The sequence below is a fragment of the Ammospiza caudacuta genome, chromosome 1 (assembly GCF_027887145.1).
Source record: "Ammospiza caudacuta isolate bAmmCau1 chromosome 1, bAmmCau1.pri, whole genome shotgun sequence".
NCBI lineage: Eukaryota > Metazoa > Chordata > Aves > Passeriformes > Passerellidae > Ammospiza > Ammospiza caudacuta.
Genome location: NC_080593.1, coordinates 18,034,093 through 18,050,655, shown reverse-complemented (window position 1 = coordinate 18,050,655; position 16,563 = coordinate 18,034,093). Strand labels below are relative to the sequence as shown.

The 16,563-nt window shown below is 42.6% G+C and overlaps 1 protein-coding gene across 1 annotated transcript in view; it reads right to left on the bottom strand.

Moving 5' to 3' along the window:
* ARHGAP21 (Rho GTPase activating protein 21) overlaps positions 1-15,663 on the bottom strand; it is a 112,641-nt gene extending 96,978 nt beyond the window's left edge. Inside the window, exons 1-2 of the mRNA XM_058803011.1 lie at positions 15,616-15,663; positions 14,049-14,368 (exon numbers count right to left, since the gene is read on the bottom strand). Of these exons, the coding sequence (XP_058658994.1) occupies positions 14,049-14,135 (87 nt within the window). The 5' untranslated portion in view covers positions 14,136-14,368; positions 15,616-15,663. The remainder of the gene's footprint in view (positions 1-14,048; positions 14,369-15,615) is intronic.
* Positions 15,664-16,563: the final 900 nt, after the last annotated feature.

The window sequence follows — 16,563 nt, the reverse complement described above, 5'->3', positions numbered from 1 at the left end:
TTTTTGACACGGTCTCTTATGGACAAACTTATGAAGTATGGGCCAGATAAAACAGAACAGTGAACTGAACTGGAAATTGAAGGGGTTATGAACAACAGGAAGAGGTCCAGCAGGAGGCCAAGTATGAAATTAGAAAATGTACAGAAACAAACTGAAATAGAGGAAAATCCATAAAAATATCACTACCACCACCCTAAATTTTACTATAAGCACGATCAAACACTGAAACATGTTGCCAGAAAACCTGCTGAGTCTCCATACTTGTGGTCAAAGCCAGCCTAGACACCATCCCAGACAGCCTGCTCCAGTTTACTGAACTGAGTGATCTTCAGAAGTGCCTTCCAACCTCAATGATTCACTGATACTGGTTTTAAATCTGTGCTGTATCTTCAGTAGTGAGAAAGCATTTTACAGCAGCTACACAAATCAGAGCTGCAGGCAAATCAGGTTCAGACTGTTTTTGGTGAAGTGCTGCATTCTAGCTCAAATCCCTAACATCCCCTACCTGTTCATGTCCAACAGAGTCTGCAATACCCCCTGCTAACATGCACATAGGACTTTCAACAGAAGTACAAAAGTGTATCCATTGCTCCTCTGGCTTCAGCAACCACTTTCACAATTATAACATAAAATCACAGGTGTATCTGGAAGGAAGGAGGAAACAGAAGAACAAATTCACCTCAATATTGCTCTCAGAGGGCCAGAAACTCCCAAGTCATAGATCTAACACTGAAGAGAGAATGCTGCAGTATAGAAGTGGTTTCCAGGCTCCAGGCAAAATCCTGTGGTAGCTACAGAAAAGAAAACCACACCAGGAAGACAAAATTCTCTTAAAACAGGGAAAGTCTGTTAATGCTGGAAGGAGACACTAGATGAAGTATAATTATACTTAAGTCCATGACTTGCTACAGAAAGATGCTCATGAATTTCTTTTGGTTTTGCTTTTGAGGTTTTTTTTTAGATTAAATTTACATTTTTTAAATTCACAACTTGTACTACTTTTACAACAAAGAGTCTTATCTGCCTGGTTTTGGAGACATACCTACAACACTTTCAAGTTGCACACATTCAAAAAAGCAGGCTTCATTCTTCACAGATTTCCTTTAAACAGACAAGCTTTCTCACCCTCTAAATTTGAGCAAGAATAAAGGAGTTGTATAAGAAGACAAACATTTTGTTCCTGAAACAAATGTATCTACTTCCACTGAGTTTAGCTTCAATATACAGTTATTTTACTTTCTTCAAATTTTTACATTGTGACCTCATATATAACAGCATGTCAGGTTTTCTATAGCATGTATGGTCTTGCATTATCCAAAGACCTGGTATTTGTAGGCTTTTTACCCTAACAAGTGAAGAGAAATGTTAGTTGCTTGGGATATTTTTACTTAGACCTGACACTGATCTCTCCAAAAGAAGGTTTGAAGAAAGTATACAATTCATTTATTTGTATTCTAGGACATAATATAAAAAGCAGTCAGCATTAAAGAACAGTTATAGGCACAAGTCATTTTGAAAAGAATTAAAGTTTTTTTTCCAAAGGCTTGTTTATCAGAACCACTGATCCAAAGCCTGCTGAAATCCAGAACCATCTCCAGCTGAAAAGACTTATACAGGCTATTGATGAAGTAAGAATAAATGTAATTTTCCTCCTTTTTTATATTTTAAATTAGACCAAATACCTTTTTTCACCGATTATTAAAAAAACTTTTATTAACATAAACAACACAAGATGTCTTCTGACACATTTTTTATCATTTCTGAAATCATCTAACCTAAATCTGCACTTAAGAATAAAAAATAGTCTGGACTTCAACCATTTAAATACAATGGAACTTTTCAGAACTCATTGGAACACAAAGTACAAAGCAGTATAATGGAAAAGTAAAGCCTCTACTGCCACTTTGTAACAGCCATTTGTAAATAAGGTAACAGAGAAAAATAGGCTTGTGAAATAACATGCACATAGGCCAGAACAGTCTTATTAAGCAGTAAGAATAAATTGGAAGATCCTTCTCTAGTGAGTCATTCCAAAATACAAATAGTTGTATTTCTTTCCCAAATGAGAAGTGTCTTTGCAATAAAGAAATCAAGTTCCACAAAAAACAACTGCACCATGGGACAAAGAATACAAAGAAGGACAATCACTGTTCCTCATGCCTTGAAAAGGTTAGCAACATTCAGGTCAGGACATATTCTCGTAACACAGCTTTTCCACTTAGAAAAGTAGGGAAGACTAGAGGCACTTTCCAAGGAATGAAAGCTCAATGTATCTTGGGTCCTAAGCAGGAAAGAGAAATCTGCCAGACCAGATTATCCAAGTGGGAGAAGTCACCACAGTATTAACTGAATTTAAGGTCAAGTCAGTCCCACAAATCCTGGTTTTAATCTCACACAATGCCTTCCCCTTAAGTCATTTGGTTTAATTAAGAGTTTGAATTTTTAAAAAATCCAATAATTAAAAAAAAAGAAAAAACCCAAACAAACCATCACCCACACAGCAATGCACCACCAAAAAACATACCAAATAACTACAAACAAAAAAAACCCCCACACTCAAACATCATCATTCACTTTTTTTGCATTATCCAAAATAAGATGATTGTGGTGTTTGTGCTTCACCTCCCTTACAGAAGACACAGAACCTAACACCAAAAAATCTGGTTTCCAAACTTCAGATTCCCATTGAGAACTGCAAAGCAGCTTACAGACAACCATTACATCACTTACCCACATTGCATCATCCAAACTTTAAGCCATTGAATGACAGCCATGACATGTATAAAGGTTAACATGCTGAAGGAGTTGCAAGGGGAGAATCTTTTTCCCAAATAAACTCACACTGGGATAGTGTGAAAAACAGGCATCACTGAATTCTTAACTGAATACAAGATTTTTTCCTAAGTTTGTCCAAGTCTAGGATTTAAATGAAACAAGGAAAAAATGATTCTCCACAGACAAACTTACCAGTGAGGACTGTTTACCCTGAACACGCCTTGCTGAGTAACTGTCTAATATTACCACTGTCTCTACTCACTTGCATTAAAGAATTTAGTTGCTCAGTCATGAATCACTGATTACAAGACCAGAAACCATCTTAGCCACAGATGCCTTTTAACACTTTAGATCTAGCTTTAAAAATAGTTTTTGGGGGTGGAGGTTTTTGTCTACACAAAAGACAAAAACCCCAACTCAACAAAACTATTTTTGTGGCCATCTCATTTCCCAGTTGTTCAGGTAGAAGTTTACCTTTTTTTACCTTACCTTCTGGATAACTGATTTTCAGGACTCATGAAGGGGAGAAGTTTCATTTTGCCAGAGGGAGCTGCTCCCTCCGGTCCTTTCCCTATCCCCACATCACCCAGTCCCATTCCTTTGGAGCTATGTAGCTTGCTGTGTAGCCTCTGAAAGTGCTATTTCCTTCCCTTAAGCTGTACAAATAGAGTGAAAGAGAAGTAACTATTCCAGAACAAGCAGAAGTCCCAGCAGCATCATTCACCACAAAAGGAGAAAGGAGTTTTCCACAGGATCTAAATGGTTTACTGAGTTTGCTGCTGCAAATAAGACTTGTAATAAAAAATTAAGTCCTGCAATGTAATGCAGTCCACTAAAAAGGTGGCACAGAAAACTATTCAACAGGCAAAAAAAGCACTTGTTTGACTGCAAACAAGTAGAAAAGAAATAACAGTATGACAGCATATGTAACTTTTGTGTACAATCCTCAATCACCTTGAGCTCTCCATCTGGTAGGGGGGATGGAGAAGAGATGGACTGAACACAAGAGTAGGCAATGGTGCATTTTATTTAGCTTATTAAAAATGGAGAACATTAGACCCATATGATGCAACAACTTTAACAAAACCAAGTAAAACCAAAGACATAAGCTTGGTATCTTCAAGAAGCAAAAATAGGCTCAGTTCTGAATATTTGAAAAACTCCATTTCCTGTTGCTGATCATCAACAGCTGCCTTGTTTCATCAGGCTTGGTACAGAACCTCCTGAAAGCAGAAGGAACCCTGATGAGCTATTATGGAATCAGCACTGTAACATGTAAGAACACCTGTAGATCAGATCGAAAACTCAACTAGCCCAGCTCTAACACTGACCAAATGGTGATAGCTGTGAATAATTAGGAAAGAACACAAAAACAAGCATCACAAGACTATCCTCCCAGCTCTAATTATTCACAAATCCATAATTCATTCCACTGCAAGGGTACTCAGTAACTCTAAAAGCATTGCTCTTTCAAAAATATATCCAGACTACACAGTGCTTTTAGCTTTCATAATATTAAGGAGCAGAGTAACAAGTTTAATTAACTTTTATGCAAAGACCATCTCCTTTTGCTTGATCTCACCCCACTACGCTCATCTGAGACTGCCAAGTTCTTGGTGCAGATAGTAAAGAGCTGATCCACAGAAATTCAAGATGAAAACAGAGAAAGCTACAACATATCAGCATCACCTGTCCCTAGTGTCCTGTTTCCCAAACTGCCAAGTCCTAGCTTCTGGTTTTGGTTTTGATACAGAAATAACTCCATATATTCAATTATCATAGATAGCCTTTCTCCACAACTTTTCCAGCTCTACTATAGTTTCTGAGATGGGGAAAAATGGAGAGAGATGGGACCCAGACACATCAGCTCCAAGTGTATTATGGATTTACATACTGAGGCATAACAGAGAACACGTCCAGAATTATTAGAAAATGGATGACAATTCACTCTTTTGAACAACACCAAGCATTAAGGTGCTGTTTAATCCTTGGAGTTACCTACCAGAACATTTAAGATTTCACCCATGAGCTCCTGGTTAATCATTACCTCTCAGTATTTTATATGTGACATAATACTTTGGCACTTAACACACATTTTATATCAACTAGTGCTGAAGAAAGTCCTTGAGCATTTCTGCACAGACAATTCATCTTCACTAATCTGAATAACAATCAGCAGGCAAAAGTGCTCTACAAAGAAAGATAACAAAAGAAGCACTTTTACCTCTCCATTGCCATTAAATTCATGAAGACAGCAGACAGTTACCAGACCTGTTTAGATACACAGCTGAATCATAGCCTCAGTCACAGTGCAAATGGAGAGAAAATTACTCAAAATCATCTACAGTTTTGAGCTCACAAAAAAAACACCTAGAGGGCATAGGCTACAAAATGCCACTTGTATTGGCCAGCTTTCATTATACAACATAACACTTCATAACACTTTCATATAGAAAAAGCCCTTTGTTGCACAGACTCAGCTACAACCATTTTGGTTCTGTATGCAGTATTTATAAAAAGTGAGAATGCTACTTCTCATGTTTTAAAAAAATGAAAACGCCATCAAAAGAGATGCAAGAAATGAAGTTGTAAAATCACCTCCATGATGTCAGGATCAGAATACCAGCTTGCCAGAGTACTTACTGATACTGAATTACTCAGCATCTGATTCAGATACACAGATTGCAATGCATACTGAAGGTCATTCATGTTCACTTGTTTCACTCTTCCAAATTCCATGTTATTGGTAATTTGGCAAGATGGGAAACTTTAATACCCTCAGAGCAGCACACAAGCCATTCATTTTTTTTTCCTTAAGAAAAGAAAGATCATATTCAAATCCCACCTCACAAGCAGCTCCAAAGCAACTTCTCCAACATATTTTAAAATATAACTAAAACATACAGAAAATGTGAGACTGTATGTAGACAGATCCATACCAAAACAGTGTAAGTACAGAGAATGGAGCAGAAGGCCTGAAAAATTGCCATGAAAATTGATTACTCCGGGCAAAGTTTACTTACTCACCTTTTACCATGATGACTGAGGATAATACAATTTTAAAATGCATGCAAGAAGGAACAAGTCAGATTTTACAGCCATTGATGAGTAAGAAATGTTTGCAGCTCTACACAGGAATGCTTTTCACTGGAGTCACAGGCTCCCTATTAAAGTTGCATCAAAATTAGAAGAAAAGCACAACAATAAAGCATGAAATGCAATGGGGCAGCTTGTTCCATGAAAACTGCAGCATTTCTTTTGGAGATAACTCTAAACAGATTTTTATCTTACAAAAAACAGGTCAGAACCCACAGGTAAGAAGAGTCACCTGCTTGAGGAGCACATTCTAGAACTGCTGCTTCTTTTGCTGAACAAAAAAAGACAACAGCTAAATGTTTCAGTTCTCAATTCTTGCATCAAAAGGAAATTTTGATAGCTTTTTATACTCCTAAAAATGCTGACTGACTTCTAGCTCTGTTAAACATTATGGAACTGAGGACATATCCATTTAGGCATGTCTAAACCACCATAGACTTTAATGACAGAATTGTATTTAAGTATCTGTCAAGCTGCTTAGCAAAGCAACCCTTTCACATTCTATTACATCTGGACAGACCTGAACAAGTTATAATGTTGTATTTTTCTCAAAAGTAACTGGAATTATGTTATGGTTTTGAAATCCATATGACTTTAGCTCCATAAACTAGTTTTTGAACAACACCTCTCCTGGTGCAGTTTCCCAATATAAAACTGCAACTTAAGGTGTAGATTGAGCTCTGTTTCAGTTTCCAAAATTGACTAGTTCACCTCAATGCTGTGAATGTATCACTGAGCAGACTGCATCTATCTGCCATAAGGGATTCTTGAGAGTTCAAAGATTCTCTTTTAGCTCACCCCATGGACAGAACAAGTTGTATCCAAGACCCAATTCACCCCAAAGTTTTAAACCACATCAGCATTTGAATCTTAGTCTTTTCTGCCCTTGTACTTAGACTAAGAGAATTTCACAGATATATTCAACTCTAACATTTCAGGAAAGTTAAGATTTGATTTTTTAAACCTTTTTTATTACAGGATTGTTCACTCTCTTATGCCTTGAACTTCGCAACACAAAAAGCCCCAAATATTAAGATGAAGAACTTAACTAGAAGAGAACAAAACACAGTCCTTTAAAGGGTGAGTGGTTTGCAGTGAATTTTTAATGAGAAACAGTATTTCATCAAAGTGTAAAGAGATATACATACATACAAGTAGGAGGTCACACTGCCATTTACATTAAGTAAAATAAAATAAAAATAAAGCCTCCCAAAAATAACCACAAACCCCACAAAGCAGCCAACTAAAAAAAACCAAAAACCCACAGCTAAAACAACTAAAACAAACAAAAACCCAAATCTCCACACAAGTTCAGGTTTCTCTTTTCAACCTATTTATACCAACTGCAACTGTTACTCAGAAGCATTTAAAATTTCTCTCCTCATTACAGTTTATATGGTTTTCTATTGATTTCTTGTCCCTGGCCCTTCAAATAGACAAATAACAACCTCAACATTTAAAATATGAAGATTATGTTATCTAGACAACTTAGTGATGCCAGTGCAGGATTATTCCCTACAGCATATTTGCTAGTGCTTAATGCAGTCCATACTGTGTGTCCTAACACATTATGCAAATGAGAGACACATGAAAGAAAATGTCTATCTCAGAGTGCCCCCCTGCACCAGCAGACAATCTGTAATTAGCCATGTCCTCTAAGGAGGCACCTCATTCACTCTCACCAAAGCAGCAGCTGCTGGCAAATGGAAATTAAGAATTTTAGAACAAAAATAAGCCCACTACCTACACTCCCAAAGGTGTATACTCAGAGTTGCAAGCTAGAGTCAAAATCTAAACAACTGTTTGTGTTTTTCCAGAATGCCCACACAGAACCTCTCAGGCCCAGCATCAAATATTTACTAAAGTGATTTGTATCAGGCTCTCTCAAATAGGCTGGAGAGAGCTGCAACAGATCCCAAGGCCTCATTAAAACACTTATCTACAAGTTCTCAGTGCAAAAATCTAGAACAGAAAATTTAAAGCAGCAACACTTTTTGCTGAACACAATTCCCTGGCATACAGAACAACAGGGTACACCAATTCAGAAAAATGCAGTAGTTCCAGCCCCCCAGCAAAGAGATGCAGAGAACAAAGCATACAGTTGTGCCTAATCTTTGCCATCCTGTTCCCAACCACTAAACTCTAGTATCACCTCTCCAGAAGAGTTCTCTTCAAATCCAACAGCAGTCATCAAACAATAAATTCAGAAGATTGTTTCCTTGTTATCAAAGTAAACAATAAAACAGGGAGAAGCCAGAGTTCCCATCTAACTAATGTAAATGAAAAATGCATTTCACCATGGTTAAAAAAAAAAAAACAAAAACCCAGAATCCATACCAAAGAAAAACAAACATTCAACAAAAAGAAAAAACACCACAGACGAAGCCTTCCCATTAAATAACCTTTATGTACCCAGGAACTGTACACACAAAACAGTTTAATCCCACCTTGCAGCTCCAAGATTATGCACTTCCAGGTTTACAAGATGCATCAGGCCTCTGACATGAACACAACCAAAGCCTGTTTGATGCCACCGCTCCTACCCATTATACTTCTACTGCGTGTGCCTACTACTGGGTGATGGGCAAAAAACACCATGGAGTGTCTTTGCAAAAAAATAAAAATTACAAGACATAAGAAGGATTTGACAGCAGAAATGCACAGCACTTACAATAATCTACATTTCATATTATAAATAAAGGCAAAGTGTTACAAGACTTCTGTAGAAAGAAATCAATCTGACCAGACAGCATAACTCACATCCACTGTCTGCATACTATGCTTAGCAAAACATATTTTTAGTATATATGCATTATCTATTGTGGCAAGCAGACAAACACTTCCTCTGTAGCAAGGCCCTAAGTTCAAGGTTTTGACGAGATCATAGGCTCTGACAGCTTCCACAATCATGGAATTGTATCTAACAGCCCACCAGACTGACTTCTGGAGTACTGTCAATTCAGATTGTTTCAATGTAGTTTAGAAGCCTCAACATTTACACCCGGGCTAACTCATGCTTTTTTAAAAACAATGATTCCTGTTAACCACAATCAATAAATCGTGTTTTCATTTAACACCATTGCATAATTTTTTATATCTGCTTCCTATTCTATGCAATTCAGGACACAAACAACTGCAAGGAAGAATAGCATTCAAACTCTGAATGCTACAAAGCGTCAATTTTTTCTTCCATTTGTTATCAGAGACAAAAAACAAAACAGCAGCTACAAAGCACCAGCAGATATTCCTAACAGCTTAGCCTAACACTGTTACTTGGACTTCCTTGGAAAGATATTTTTTTCTCTTAGTAAGGCTAACAGGTTGTACATGTTTATATTATCATTATCATTTACACAGACACATACGCATGTAGTCAGAGAATAAAGAAAAATATACCAGCTTTTACTCTTTTCCGAGTCCATACTGTTCAGTTATGATTTGATTATCCACATCCAGTAAGATGTTTTCAAAGGTACAAGAGGGAAAAGATCACAAATGCATACAAGTGTGTGAGATGAAATAGCTCCTCTTCCCCAGCTGTTCTCTCAACTGTTTTTGCATGTAAGTAAATAAAAATTACATTAAATAATATCTCTGAAGTAGCAAGCATTATTTTTGCATCTTATTAAAAATCATTACAAATAGCTTATACAGATAAAGTAAACTTAGTGCTTTGATGTTTGTCCAACCTGTTAAAAGAAAAAAGTTCAGTTGTATAATGCATATACTGCATGCAGTAAGAGCAGCTATTTCATGTGAACACAGTTCAAGATACTTTCAGTCCACTGCATTTCTCTTGCCAAAGTATTTTTTTTTTCAGACAACTATACTAAAGTGGTACGATTAACAAAGTTGTGTAACTGGAAAGCAAGAAGTCACTTCAGAAAAACATATTAAACACGGCTACATTAGAAGGCAGATACCTTCATTTTCTTGAAGGAACTACTTCCTGCTCCGTATTGTCACTTATCAAATACCTCACATTTCTTCATGGAAGAGGTCCATGTTTTGTCAAATTATCCTAGGCTTATGCTGACATAAATCAGAGCAGAAGTCAGCATTATGCTTGCACGATTAAATAGGATTTGACTCAAGCTTTTTGAACAATTGCAACCAAAACTCCATGTAAGGCTACTATTTATAATTAATTTATTAATGGAAGCTTTGTGCAGAATTCTCTATCACCCTAAGTAATGTACACTTTTAACAATCAGTATTGTGTACTATTAGACATATCAAATTTTATAAATGGATTTTTCTAATTCTGATCTTTAACACTGTGATTAAACCTTCCGGCCTCTGAGTATCAGGCATAGAAAAAGCATCAATACCCAACAACAGAGAGTTCCAGAACAGTTCACATGTTTACAGGCACAATTACAGAAAGACTGGCATTCTGCTCTGAGAGTAGAGAGACGGAACACCTGGGAAATTTCACACATGAAATTTACCAAAGTCATCCCAACTGGGTTGTTAAAATAGTAAACGATCTATTCATTACTGTTAGCGAGAAGCCAAATGATTTTCTATTTTTAGTGCCATCATTGCCCTTCTCTGGTTCCTGACCCAGCGCATGCTTGTCTTCAGTTTATGCAGTTGCACTCTCTCTGATAAGGTGTAGGAGTAAGAATAGTGTGGGCTTTCTTCTTCTCTGAAATTGAACAGTTGTGATTACAAACCAAGTACTGATCACCTGCTCTTTTTTTTTTACAGAAGTCTTTGGAAATATATTCCTAAATTTCAACAAATACAGAAGCTCTTAGGAATCACTAAAGACCATTCACTATTCCTAACATTTCATCTGCTAAGCAAAACAAAAACACATAACCAGAAGAAAAATATCAGTCTTAATAAAATTATTTGATAAAGTACTTTTACTATTTATTATTCATAAATTGAAGACATAGTATTGTTAAGAATTAAAATTTGGCATTTAAGGCCACACACATTGTGCTTAATATTTTCTTAAATCTTCATTTAATATTCAGAATGTACTTTTAATATAGAGTAACGGTAAACTATACCACAAAGAGACACAGCACTTCTTTAAACACAAAACAGTAGGAACAGAAAAGCAAAAAAAATTTTTAAAAAAGGCACTTTTTGCTTTGCCTTTCTAGGCAAAGGATGGGAAATTAAATTTACACTAATGAAGACACCACTTCCAGCCTCAAATCTGGACAGACCTGTACGTGGGATGTTATGACTGAAGCAGTACTGCCTGTACCTCAGCAGGGCTTAAACTCTCCAGCAAAATACCGCTACAACCTGACAGAACAGAGATAGCCAACGTTATTAATCTAAAAACCAAAAGAACACGCTCTCACTTATCTGCCCTTAGGAACATAAGCCCAGCAATTCTTCCATTTGTAAATGTGTGTCAGATTTCAAACAGAATGGCAAACAGCCCTGAGAGTCCCTGGCCCTCTCTGCCAGCTCCCCCAGGAGCCCAGAATACGTGACCTGTCCTTTGAACAGGCGCTCTGTGTTCAGACGGAGCCTGCAAGCCTCAATGTGCGATCTTTGTTGGCAACGTTCGTTTCACTGAAGGGGCTCGGTACTGAAAGACCACCAGGTACAGTGTCAAAGGGAAAACAAATGTAAAAAAATTTAAGTGAAAATAAAAATAGAAAACATAGCAAGGCGTGACCAAACAGAACTTAATATCAGAGTAGGCAGGTGTCCAAAACAAAACACAATTATCAACCAACATACGTGGTATCCAGAGGACTCAAACTGCATGTCCTCTGTTCTACCTGTGTACAGAAAGACCCACAGAAGCACCACTTCTCAAACATTCCCTTTCTTAGTCTGAGCAATGATCCTGAAGATAGAGCACAAGTTTTTCAGTTCTTACTCAAACCTTGAAGACTACAGTTGTGCATTTCCAAAAACTTAAACTGATTTAAAGTCCTAATTTCTGTTGCAACTCCCTTGACTGTGGTGAACAACAGCTATGCCTGGAGTCTTCCTCATGACAGCCTGCTGTGTGTATATCTGGACCTAAGCATTAAATGTAGATTACTTAATTACTGCATTATAATGCAAACACCATATGGGATCCATTGTCCCAAAACCATAAATCATTTCCCAAAATTGCTAATACCTTGCACATCAGTATTAGAGTACTAGAAATCCCTACAACTGCAGCAATTTTTTTGAAACCTGAAGTCCCTTTTTATAGTAAATGTTTTTCATGAAAGGTGTTTTCTGATCTTTTAAACAGAAAAGCCATTCTTACTGTTCAACACAAACATGAGAGACTTCAGTTGAAGGGATTTGTTCACATATACCACAAGGAGCACTGTACAGTAACTATTATATCAAACAAACAGAGCAGATGTCAAGCCACAAATTCTCACTCTCTGGGCATTTTACACAAATCTATGAAAGTAAAGTTGTAAGAAAATAAACCGAACTTTAAAACACGCAGTAATATTACACGAAGGCACTGCAGAACGCACTGCAACCTTGATCAGACATTCACCAGGGCTGTCTAAGTTCAAGCGAAGATTACATCAGGCCTGCTGTGATTAAGGCAATCACAGGTCCCAGCACACGTTTTCTACCAGTTACATTTTAACTCCAACATGTAAGTACCTGGCAAAACAACAGGCAGAGTAGTCCATTTTGCAATTCCACGCCTATTAGTAGTCCCCAATTAGACAGCTTTAACACGATGGGCTCCAATAGTGCCACAGGCCTTGTTAAGGCTTACCGCCACAGGGAGGGGTACATTATGACAAGGGCCAGTGCCAAAGACCAGAAGTTTCAATGTCACAGAATTAAAAAGCAGATATTAATTTTTACCCTTAGACATGCAGTTTTCTCCTCCTTCCCACACCACCTGAACGGTACTGAAGAACAGGTTCTCCAAACATGGCACTGTTTTTGAGCTGTATTTTATCACAAAGTCTTAACATCTTCTGTGCTCTTCCTTAAGATTGATTTTATCCTCACCTAACCCACCTGGCTTTAAGAGACTGTGGGAACCTCTTAATTGAGGTGATAGCAGAAAGGAAAATCCTACAATACCATATGTGACACTTCCAAACCAAGGCAAAAGGGTGAATTCAAGATAGCAGTAAGCTAAAACTCAGTGTCCTAAGGAAAAAAAAATCACACAAAATAAAAAACCACAACAAAGCCAGAAATCACCCACACTTTTTAAAGTTCTGTATGCCTAAAAATCACTCAACTGTACTTCAACTTCAGCAAACAAAAGGGGGAATATCTACATAAAGGGCATATATTTCACAGCCCTTTGTGGATTTAAAGCAGCACTTTCTTCAGCACAACATACATACTCCAAATTTGAGATACAAAATCGAGCTTGCCTTTGTAAGTAAAGTTTAAGGCAAATCCGAAAACAAATCTACTGAAGCTGTTATTTTGTTGAATCCAGAGTTAATAGTGGTTTCAGAGACATTACTATTAATAGGGAGCACAGAAGGATCAGACACGGTTCTGTGTTAAAAACTTTGTCTTGCAAGTCAAAACACGCAATGGTGCCACCATAGGGCATGCTATTAAGCTTCTGAACTAAACACACAGAGGATCGTTCCAAATGCTATGGATAGAAATATCCTTAATATAAGCGGGTGGGGACAGACAGGAAAGTGGCAAGCACTGGCTACAAGCAGACAGAGGCCAGACCCTTATTTCTACTGAAAATCAGCACGATAGAAATGTGACAGGCACGAAGCCGTTCTCCGGAGCGCCCAGCGAAGCGCTCCTCCAGGACGGGCAGGTTGGGCGTGGGAGCGACACGCCACGCTCTGCCCGCGGAGCCGGGGGGGCGAGAGGCCCAAGGGGCGGCCCCGGGGAAAGCTCCGTCCCGAGGGCGAGGGCGGCGGCGGCTCCGCGGGGCGCGAAGCGGAGCCGCCGCCCGGCCCGTGAGGCAGCGAAGACGCCGCCGCCTCCTGGCCCGGGAGCGGTGCCCCGAGTGCGCGGCGAGCGCTCGGCCGGGCGGCTGCCTCCCCTCCGCTGCTGGGGAACCGCACCACTCCCAGCGTCCAACTCCCAGCAACTCCGGGGCGGGCGGGCAGGAAGAGTGGGAGGGAGGGAGGGAGAGCGGGAGGGAGCGGCCATTAAGCCCGCTCCAGCCAAGCCGTTCCCCGCGGCGGGAGGCGGCCGCCCGGCCCGGCCCGCGCCCCGCCCGCCTCTGCCGTTCCTACCTGGCCGCCAGCACCGCCGCCGCCGCCCGGGGGGGGCTCGTTGTCTCCATCTCCGTCGGGTGGCCCCGCTGCCCACCGGGTCGCCATTATTTCATTCCTGGTTACAAAGGAGGCGCAAATCCTCTGGAGCCCACATCGGGGAAGGGAAGGGACGGGAGGAGGGAACCAACGCCAGAGCCACTCGCGCACAGCAGGCGAGGCTCGGCCAGCCCAGCCCCGCCGCCGGGGGACGGGTCGGCCCCGTTCACGCGGTTGCCATAGGGAAGAGCACCGGAACGACCCTGGGCTTCAGCTACGCTCCCCGGCTGCTGCCTTCATGGCTGGAGGAGGAGAGAGAGCAGATGTGTCAGTCCTCGGCGCGGGGACGCCGCCGCCTCCGCCGCCCGTCCCTTGTTAGGCTAATTGCACCCACTCCGTCATCTTCCTCTTCCTCCGGCTCCTCCTATCCAGAGCCCCAGCCGCGGGGAGGAGAGGGCAAGCGGGGAGAGGCGGGAGGTGTCCGATCCTTCCTACTTCACTACACGCCGCCGGAGGGAGCGAGGACGGAGCTGCGCTGTCCGGCAGCCCCGGCCGGTGGGGGCGGTAGGGCCGCTCCCCGCCTCGGCCCAGCCGAACTTTGATCAACTGGTGGATGAGGAGAACGGGACTGGGGACCGAGGAGCCGCTCGCTCTCCGGGCCGGGCGGAAGCCGCCGCCAGCTCACGATTCCCGTCCCGGCTGTGTCCAGCGGCGTGCTGGGGTGGGGGTAGCAGCAGAAAGCGCACAAGCCCCGATGAAGAAGTGGCAACAAAAGACCCCTCAGACAGCAGCGAGGCCGTGCCGAGCTTTTGTCTCTTACGCGGGTCTGCCCCGCTCGCAGGCCGCTCCCTCCCCCCGTCTACGTAGCCGGAGCCGTTCGCGATCAGACCACCGCGCCCCACGCCCCGCCCGCGCCCCTCCCTCGGGCCTCCCCCCGCACAGACGTTGCTTCGCTTCGACAGCGGCAGCCGGCGGCCGCTGCGGCCCCGCCGGCGGCAATTAGGGCGTCTCGGCGCTGGGGCCATTGCGCCGCGCCAGCTGCGCCCCCCCGGGCTCCTCCTAGGGCTGCCCCGGCTACCTGGGCACTGGCCCGGGTTCGGCGCGGGGGGAGCGGCGGGGCATTCCAGCTAGCGCCCTCCCGAAGGCACAGGGCTCTGCGCGGCTGTGCCGCCTCGCCTGTGCCGCTCACCGCGATCGCTTCCCCGGGCCCTCGCACGGCCCCCCGTCTGCCCCGACGCACTACAGCCCATCTGCGGGCGGGCCCCGGGGCAGTCCCAGTGCCGCAGGCGCCCCCTCCCTCACAGGAACAGGGCTGACCATCGCCCCCAGCCCGCCGGGCCGGCAGCGCGACCCCGCGAAGGGTGGCGGCGCCGCCTTCACGGCCCTGCAGCCGGCCCCTCTTCCTCGGCGGCCCGCGGGACTCCGGCCCCTGCCCCCGCCCCGCCGTTCCCGGCGCTGCCGGCTCCCGCTGCCTCTGCTGATGGGGGAGCATGTCCCCTTCCCCTGCCTCCCGACTGGCGGTTTCTCTTCCCTCCAAAAATCCACCCACCTTCTCAGACGGCACGGCGAGGGCAGGAACTGGCTCCCGGCTGCCGTCCAGGGCACCCGCCCTGCGGCTGGGGAGCGCAGAGCCCCGCCGGCCCCCGCCCGCCAGCGCGGCCTGGGGCGGCGGCGTTTGCTGCCGCTTCCCTGGGCGGTTTCGGGGGGTGATCACACGGCAACGATCTCAGGCTTTCCGCCCTAACGCAGGATTTGGTGCTTGTGCTGCCAGCTCCACCTGTACCTGGCTTCGGGAGGACCGAGACGGACACCGCCTCTCGGCTGGCTTTGGACGGTCTCGGCCGAAGCCGCCCCTGAGCCAGTGGCGGGGGGGCGAGCTTGGTTTTGTTGTAGCCACGAAGGCGGTAAACGCAGACTTTTTCTGTACTTAATCATCATCGGTGTATGTGATTTGAAATTTCTTTTCGGTTTTTAGGATGGTGTTTCCCAGCCTGGATGTTGGACGAGTAAGGTCTCTGTGGCAGGAAACAAAGAAAAACAAAGCATTTGCAAGAATTGGTAAAGAATTGAGTGAAACGAAGGGTTGTGTCTAGTTTGTGTTCTGAAAACAATAGTAATATTTTGGGTTGTGGCTTTTTAACTCTGCTACCCTTGCCCATGAGATCATTATCTCTGAAAAGAGGTGCCTGTCCTGGTTATCTATCAGCAACTTGCATTGTCAGCAGGGATGAATACTGGTATCCAGAGAACTGAAGAACAAGCTTATTTCCAGTAGCTGGAGGAAAAGTCTCAAGGCCCATATGCTAATTATTGTCAACCAAGGTCACATCTGCTGAGTTTAAAAGGGTGTTACAACTCACAGCTTGTCGCACTGATTCAGGTGCTTGCCCACCACACTGCATGTTGCTGTGGATCTCATAAGGCATATATACATATATAGTTTAAAACGTGTGGTAGTTTCTGAATTTGGGTTGCTCATAAATTTCTGATGTTAAAG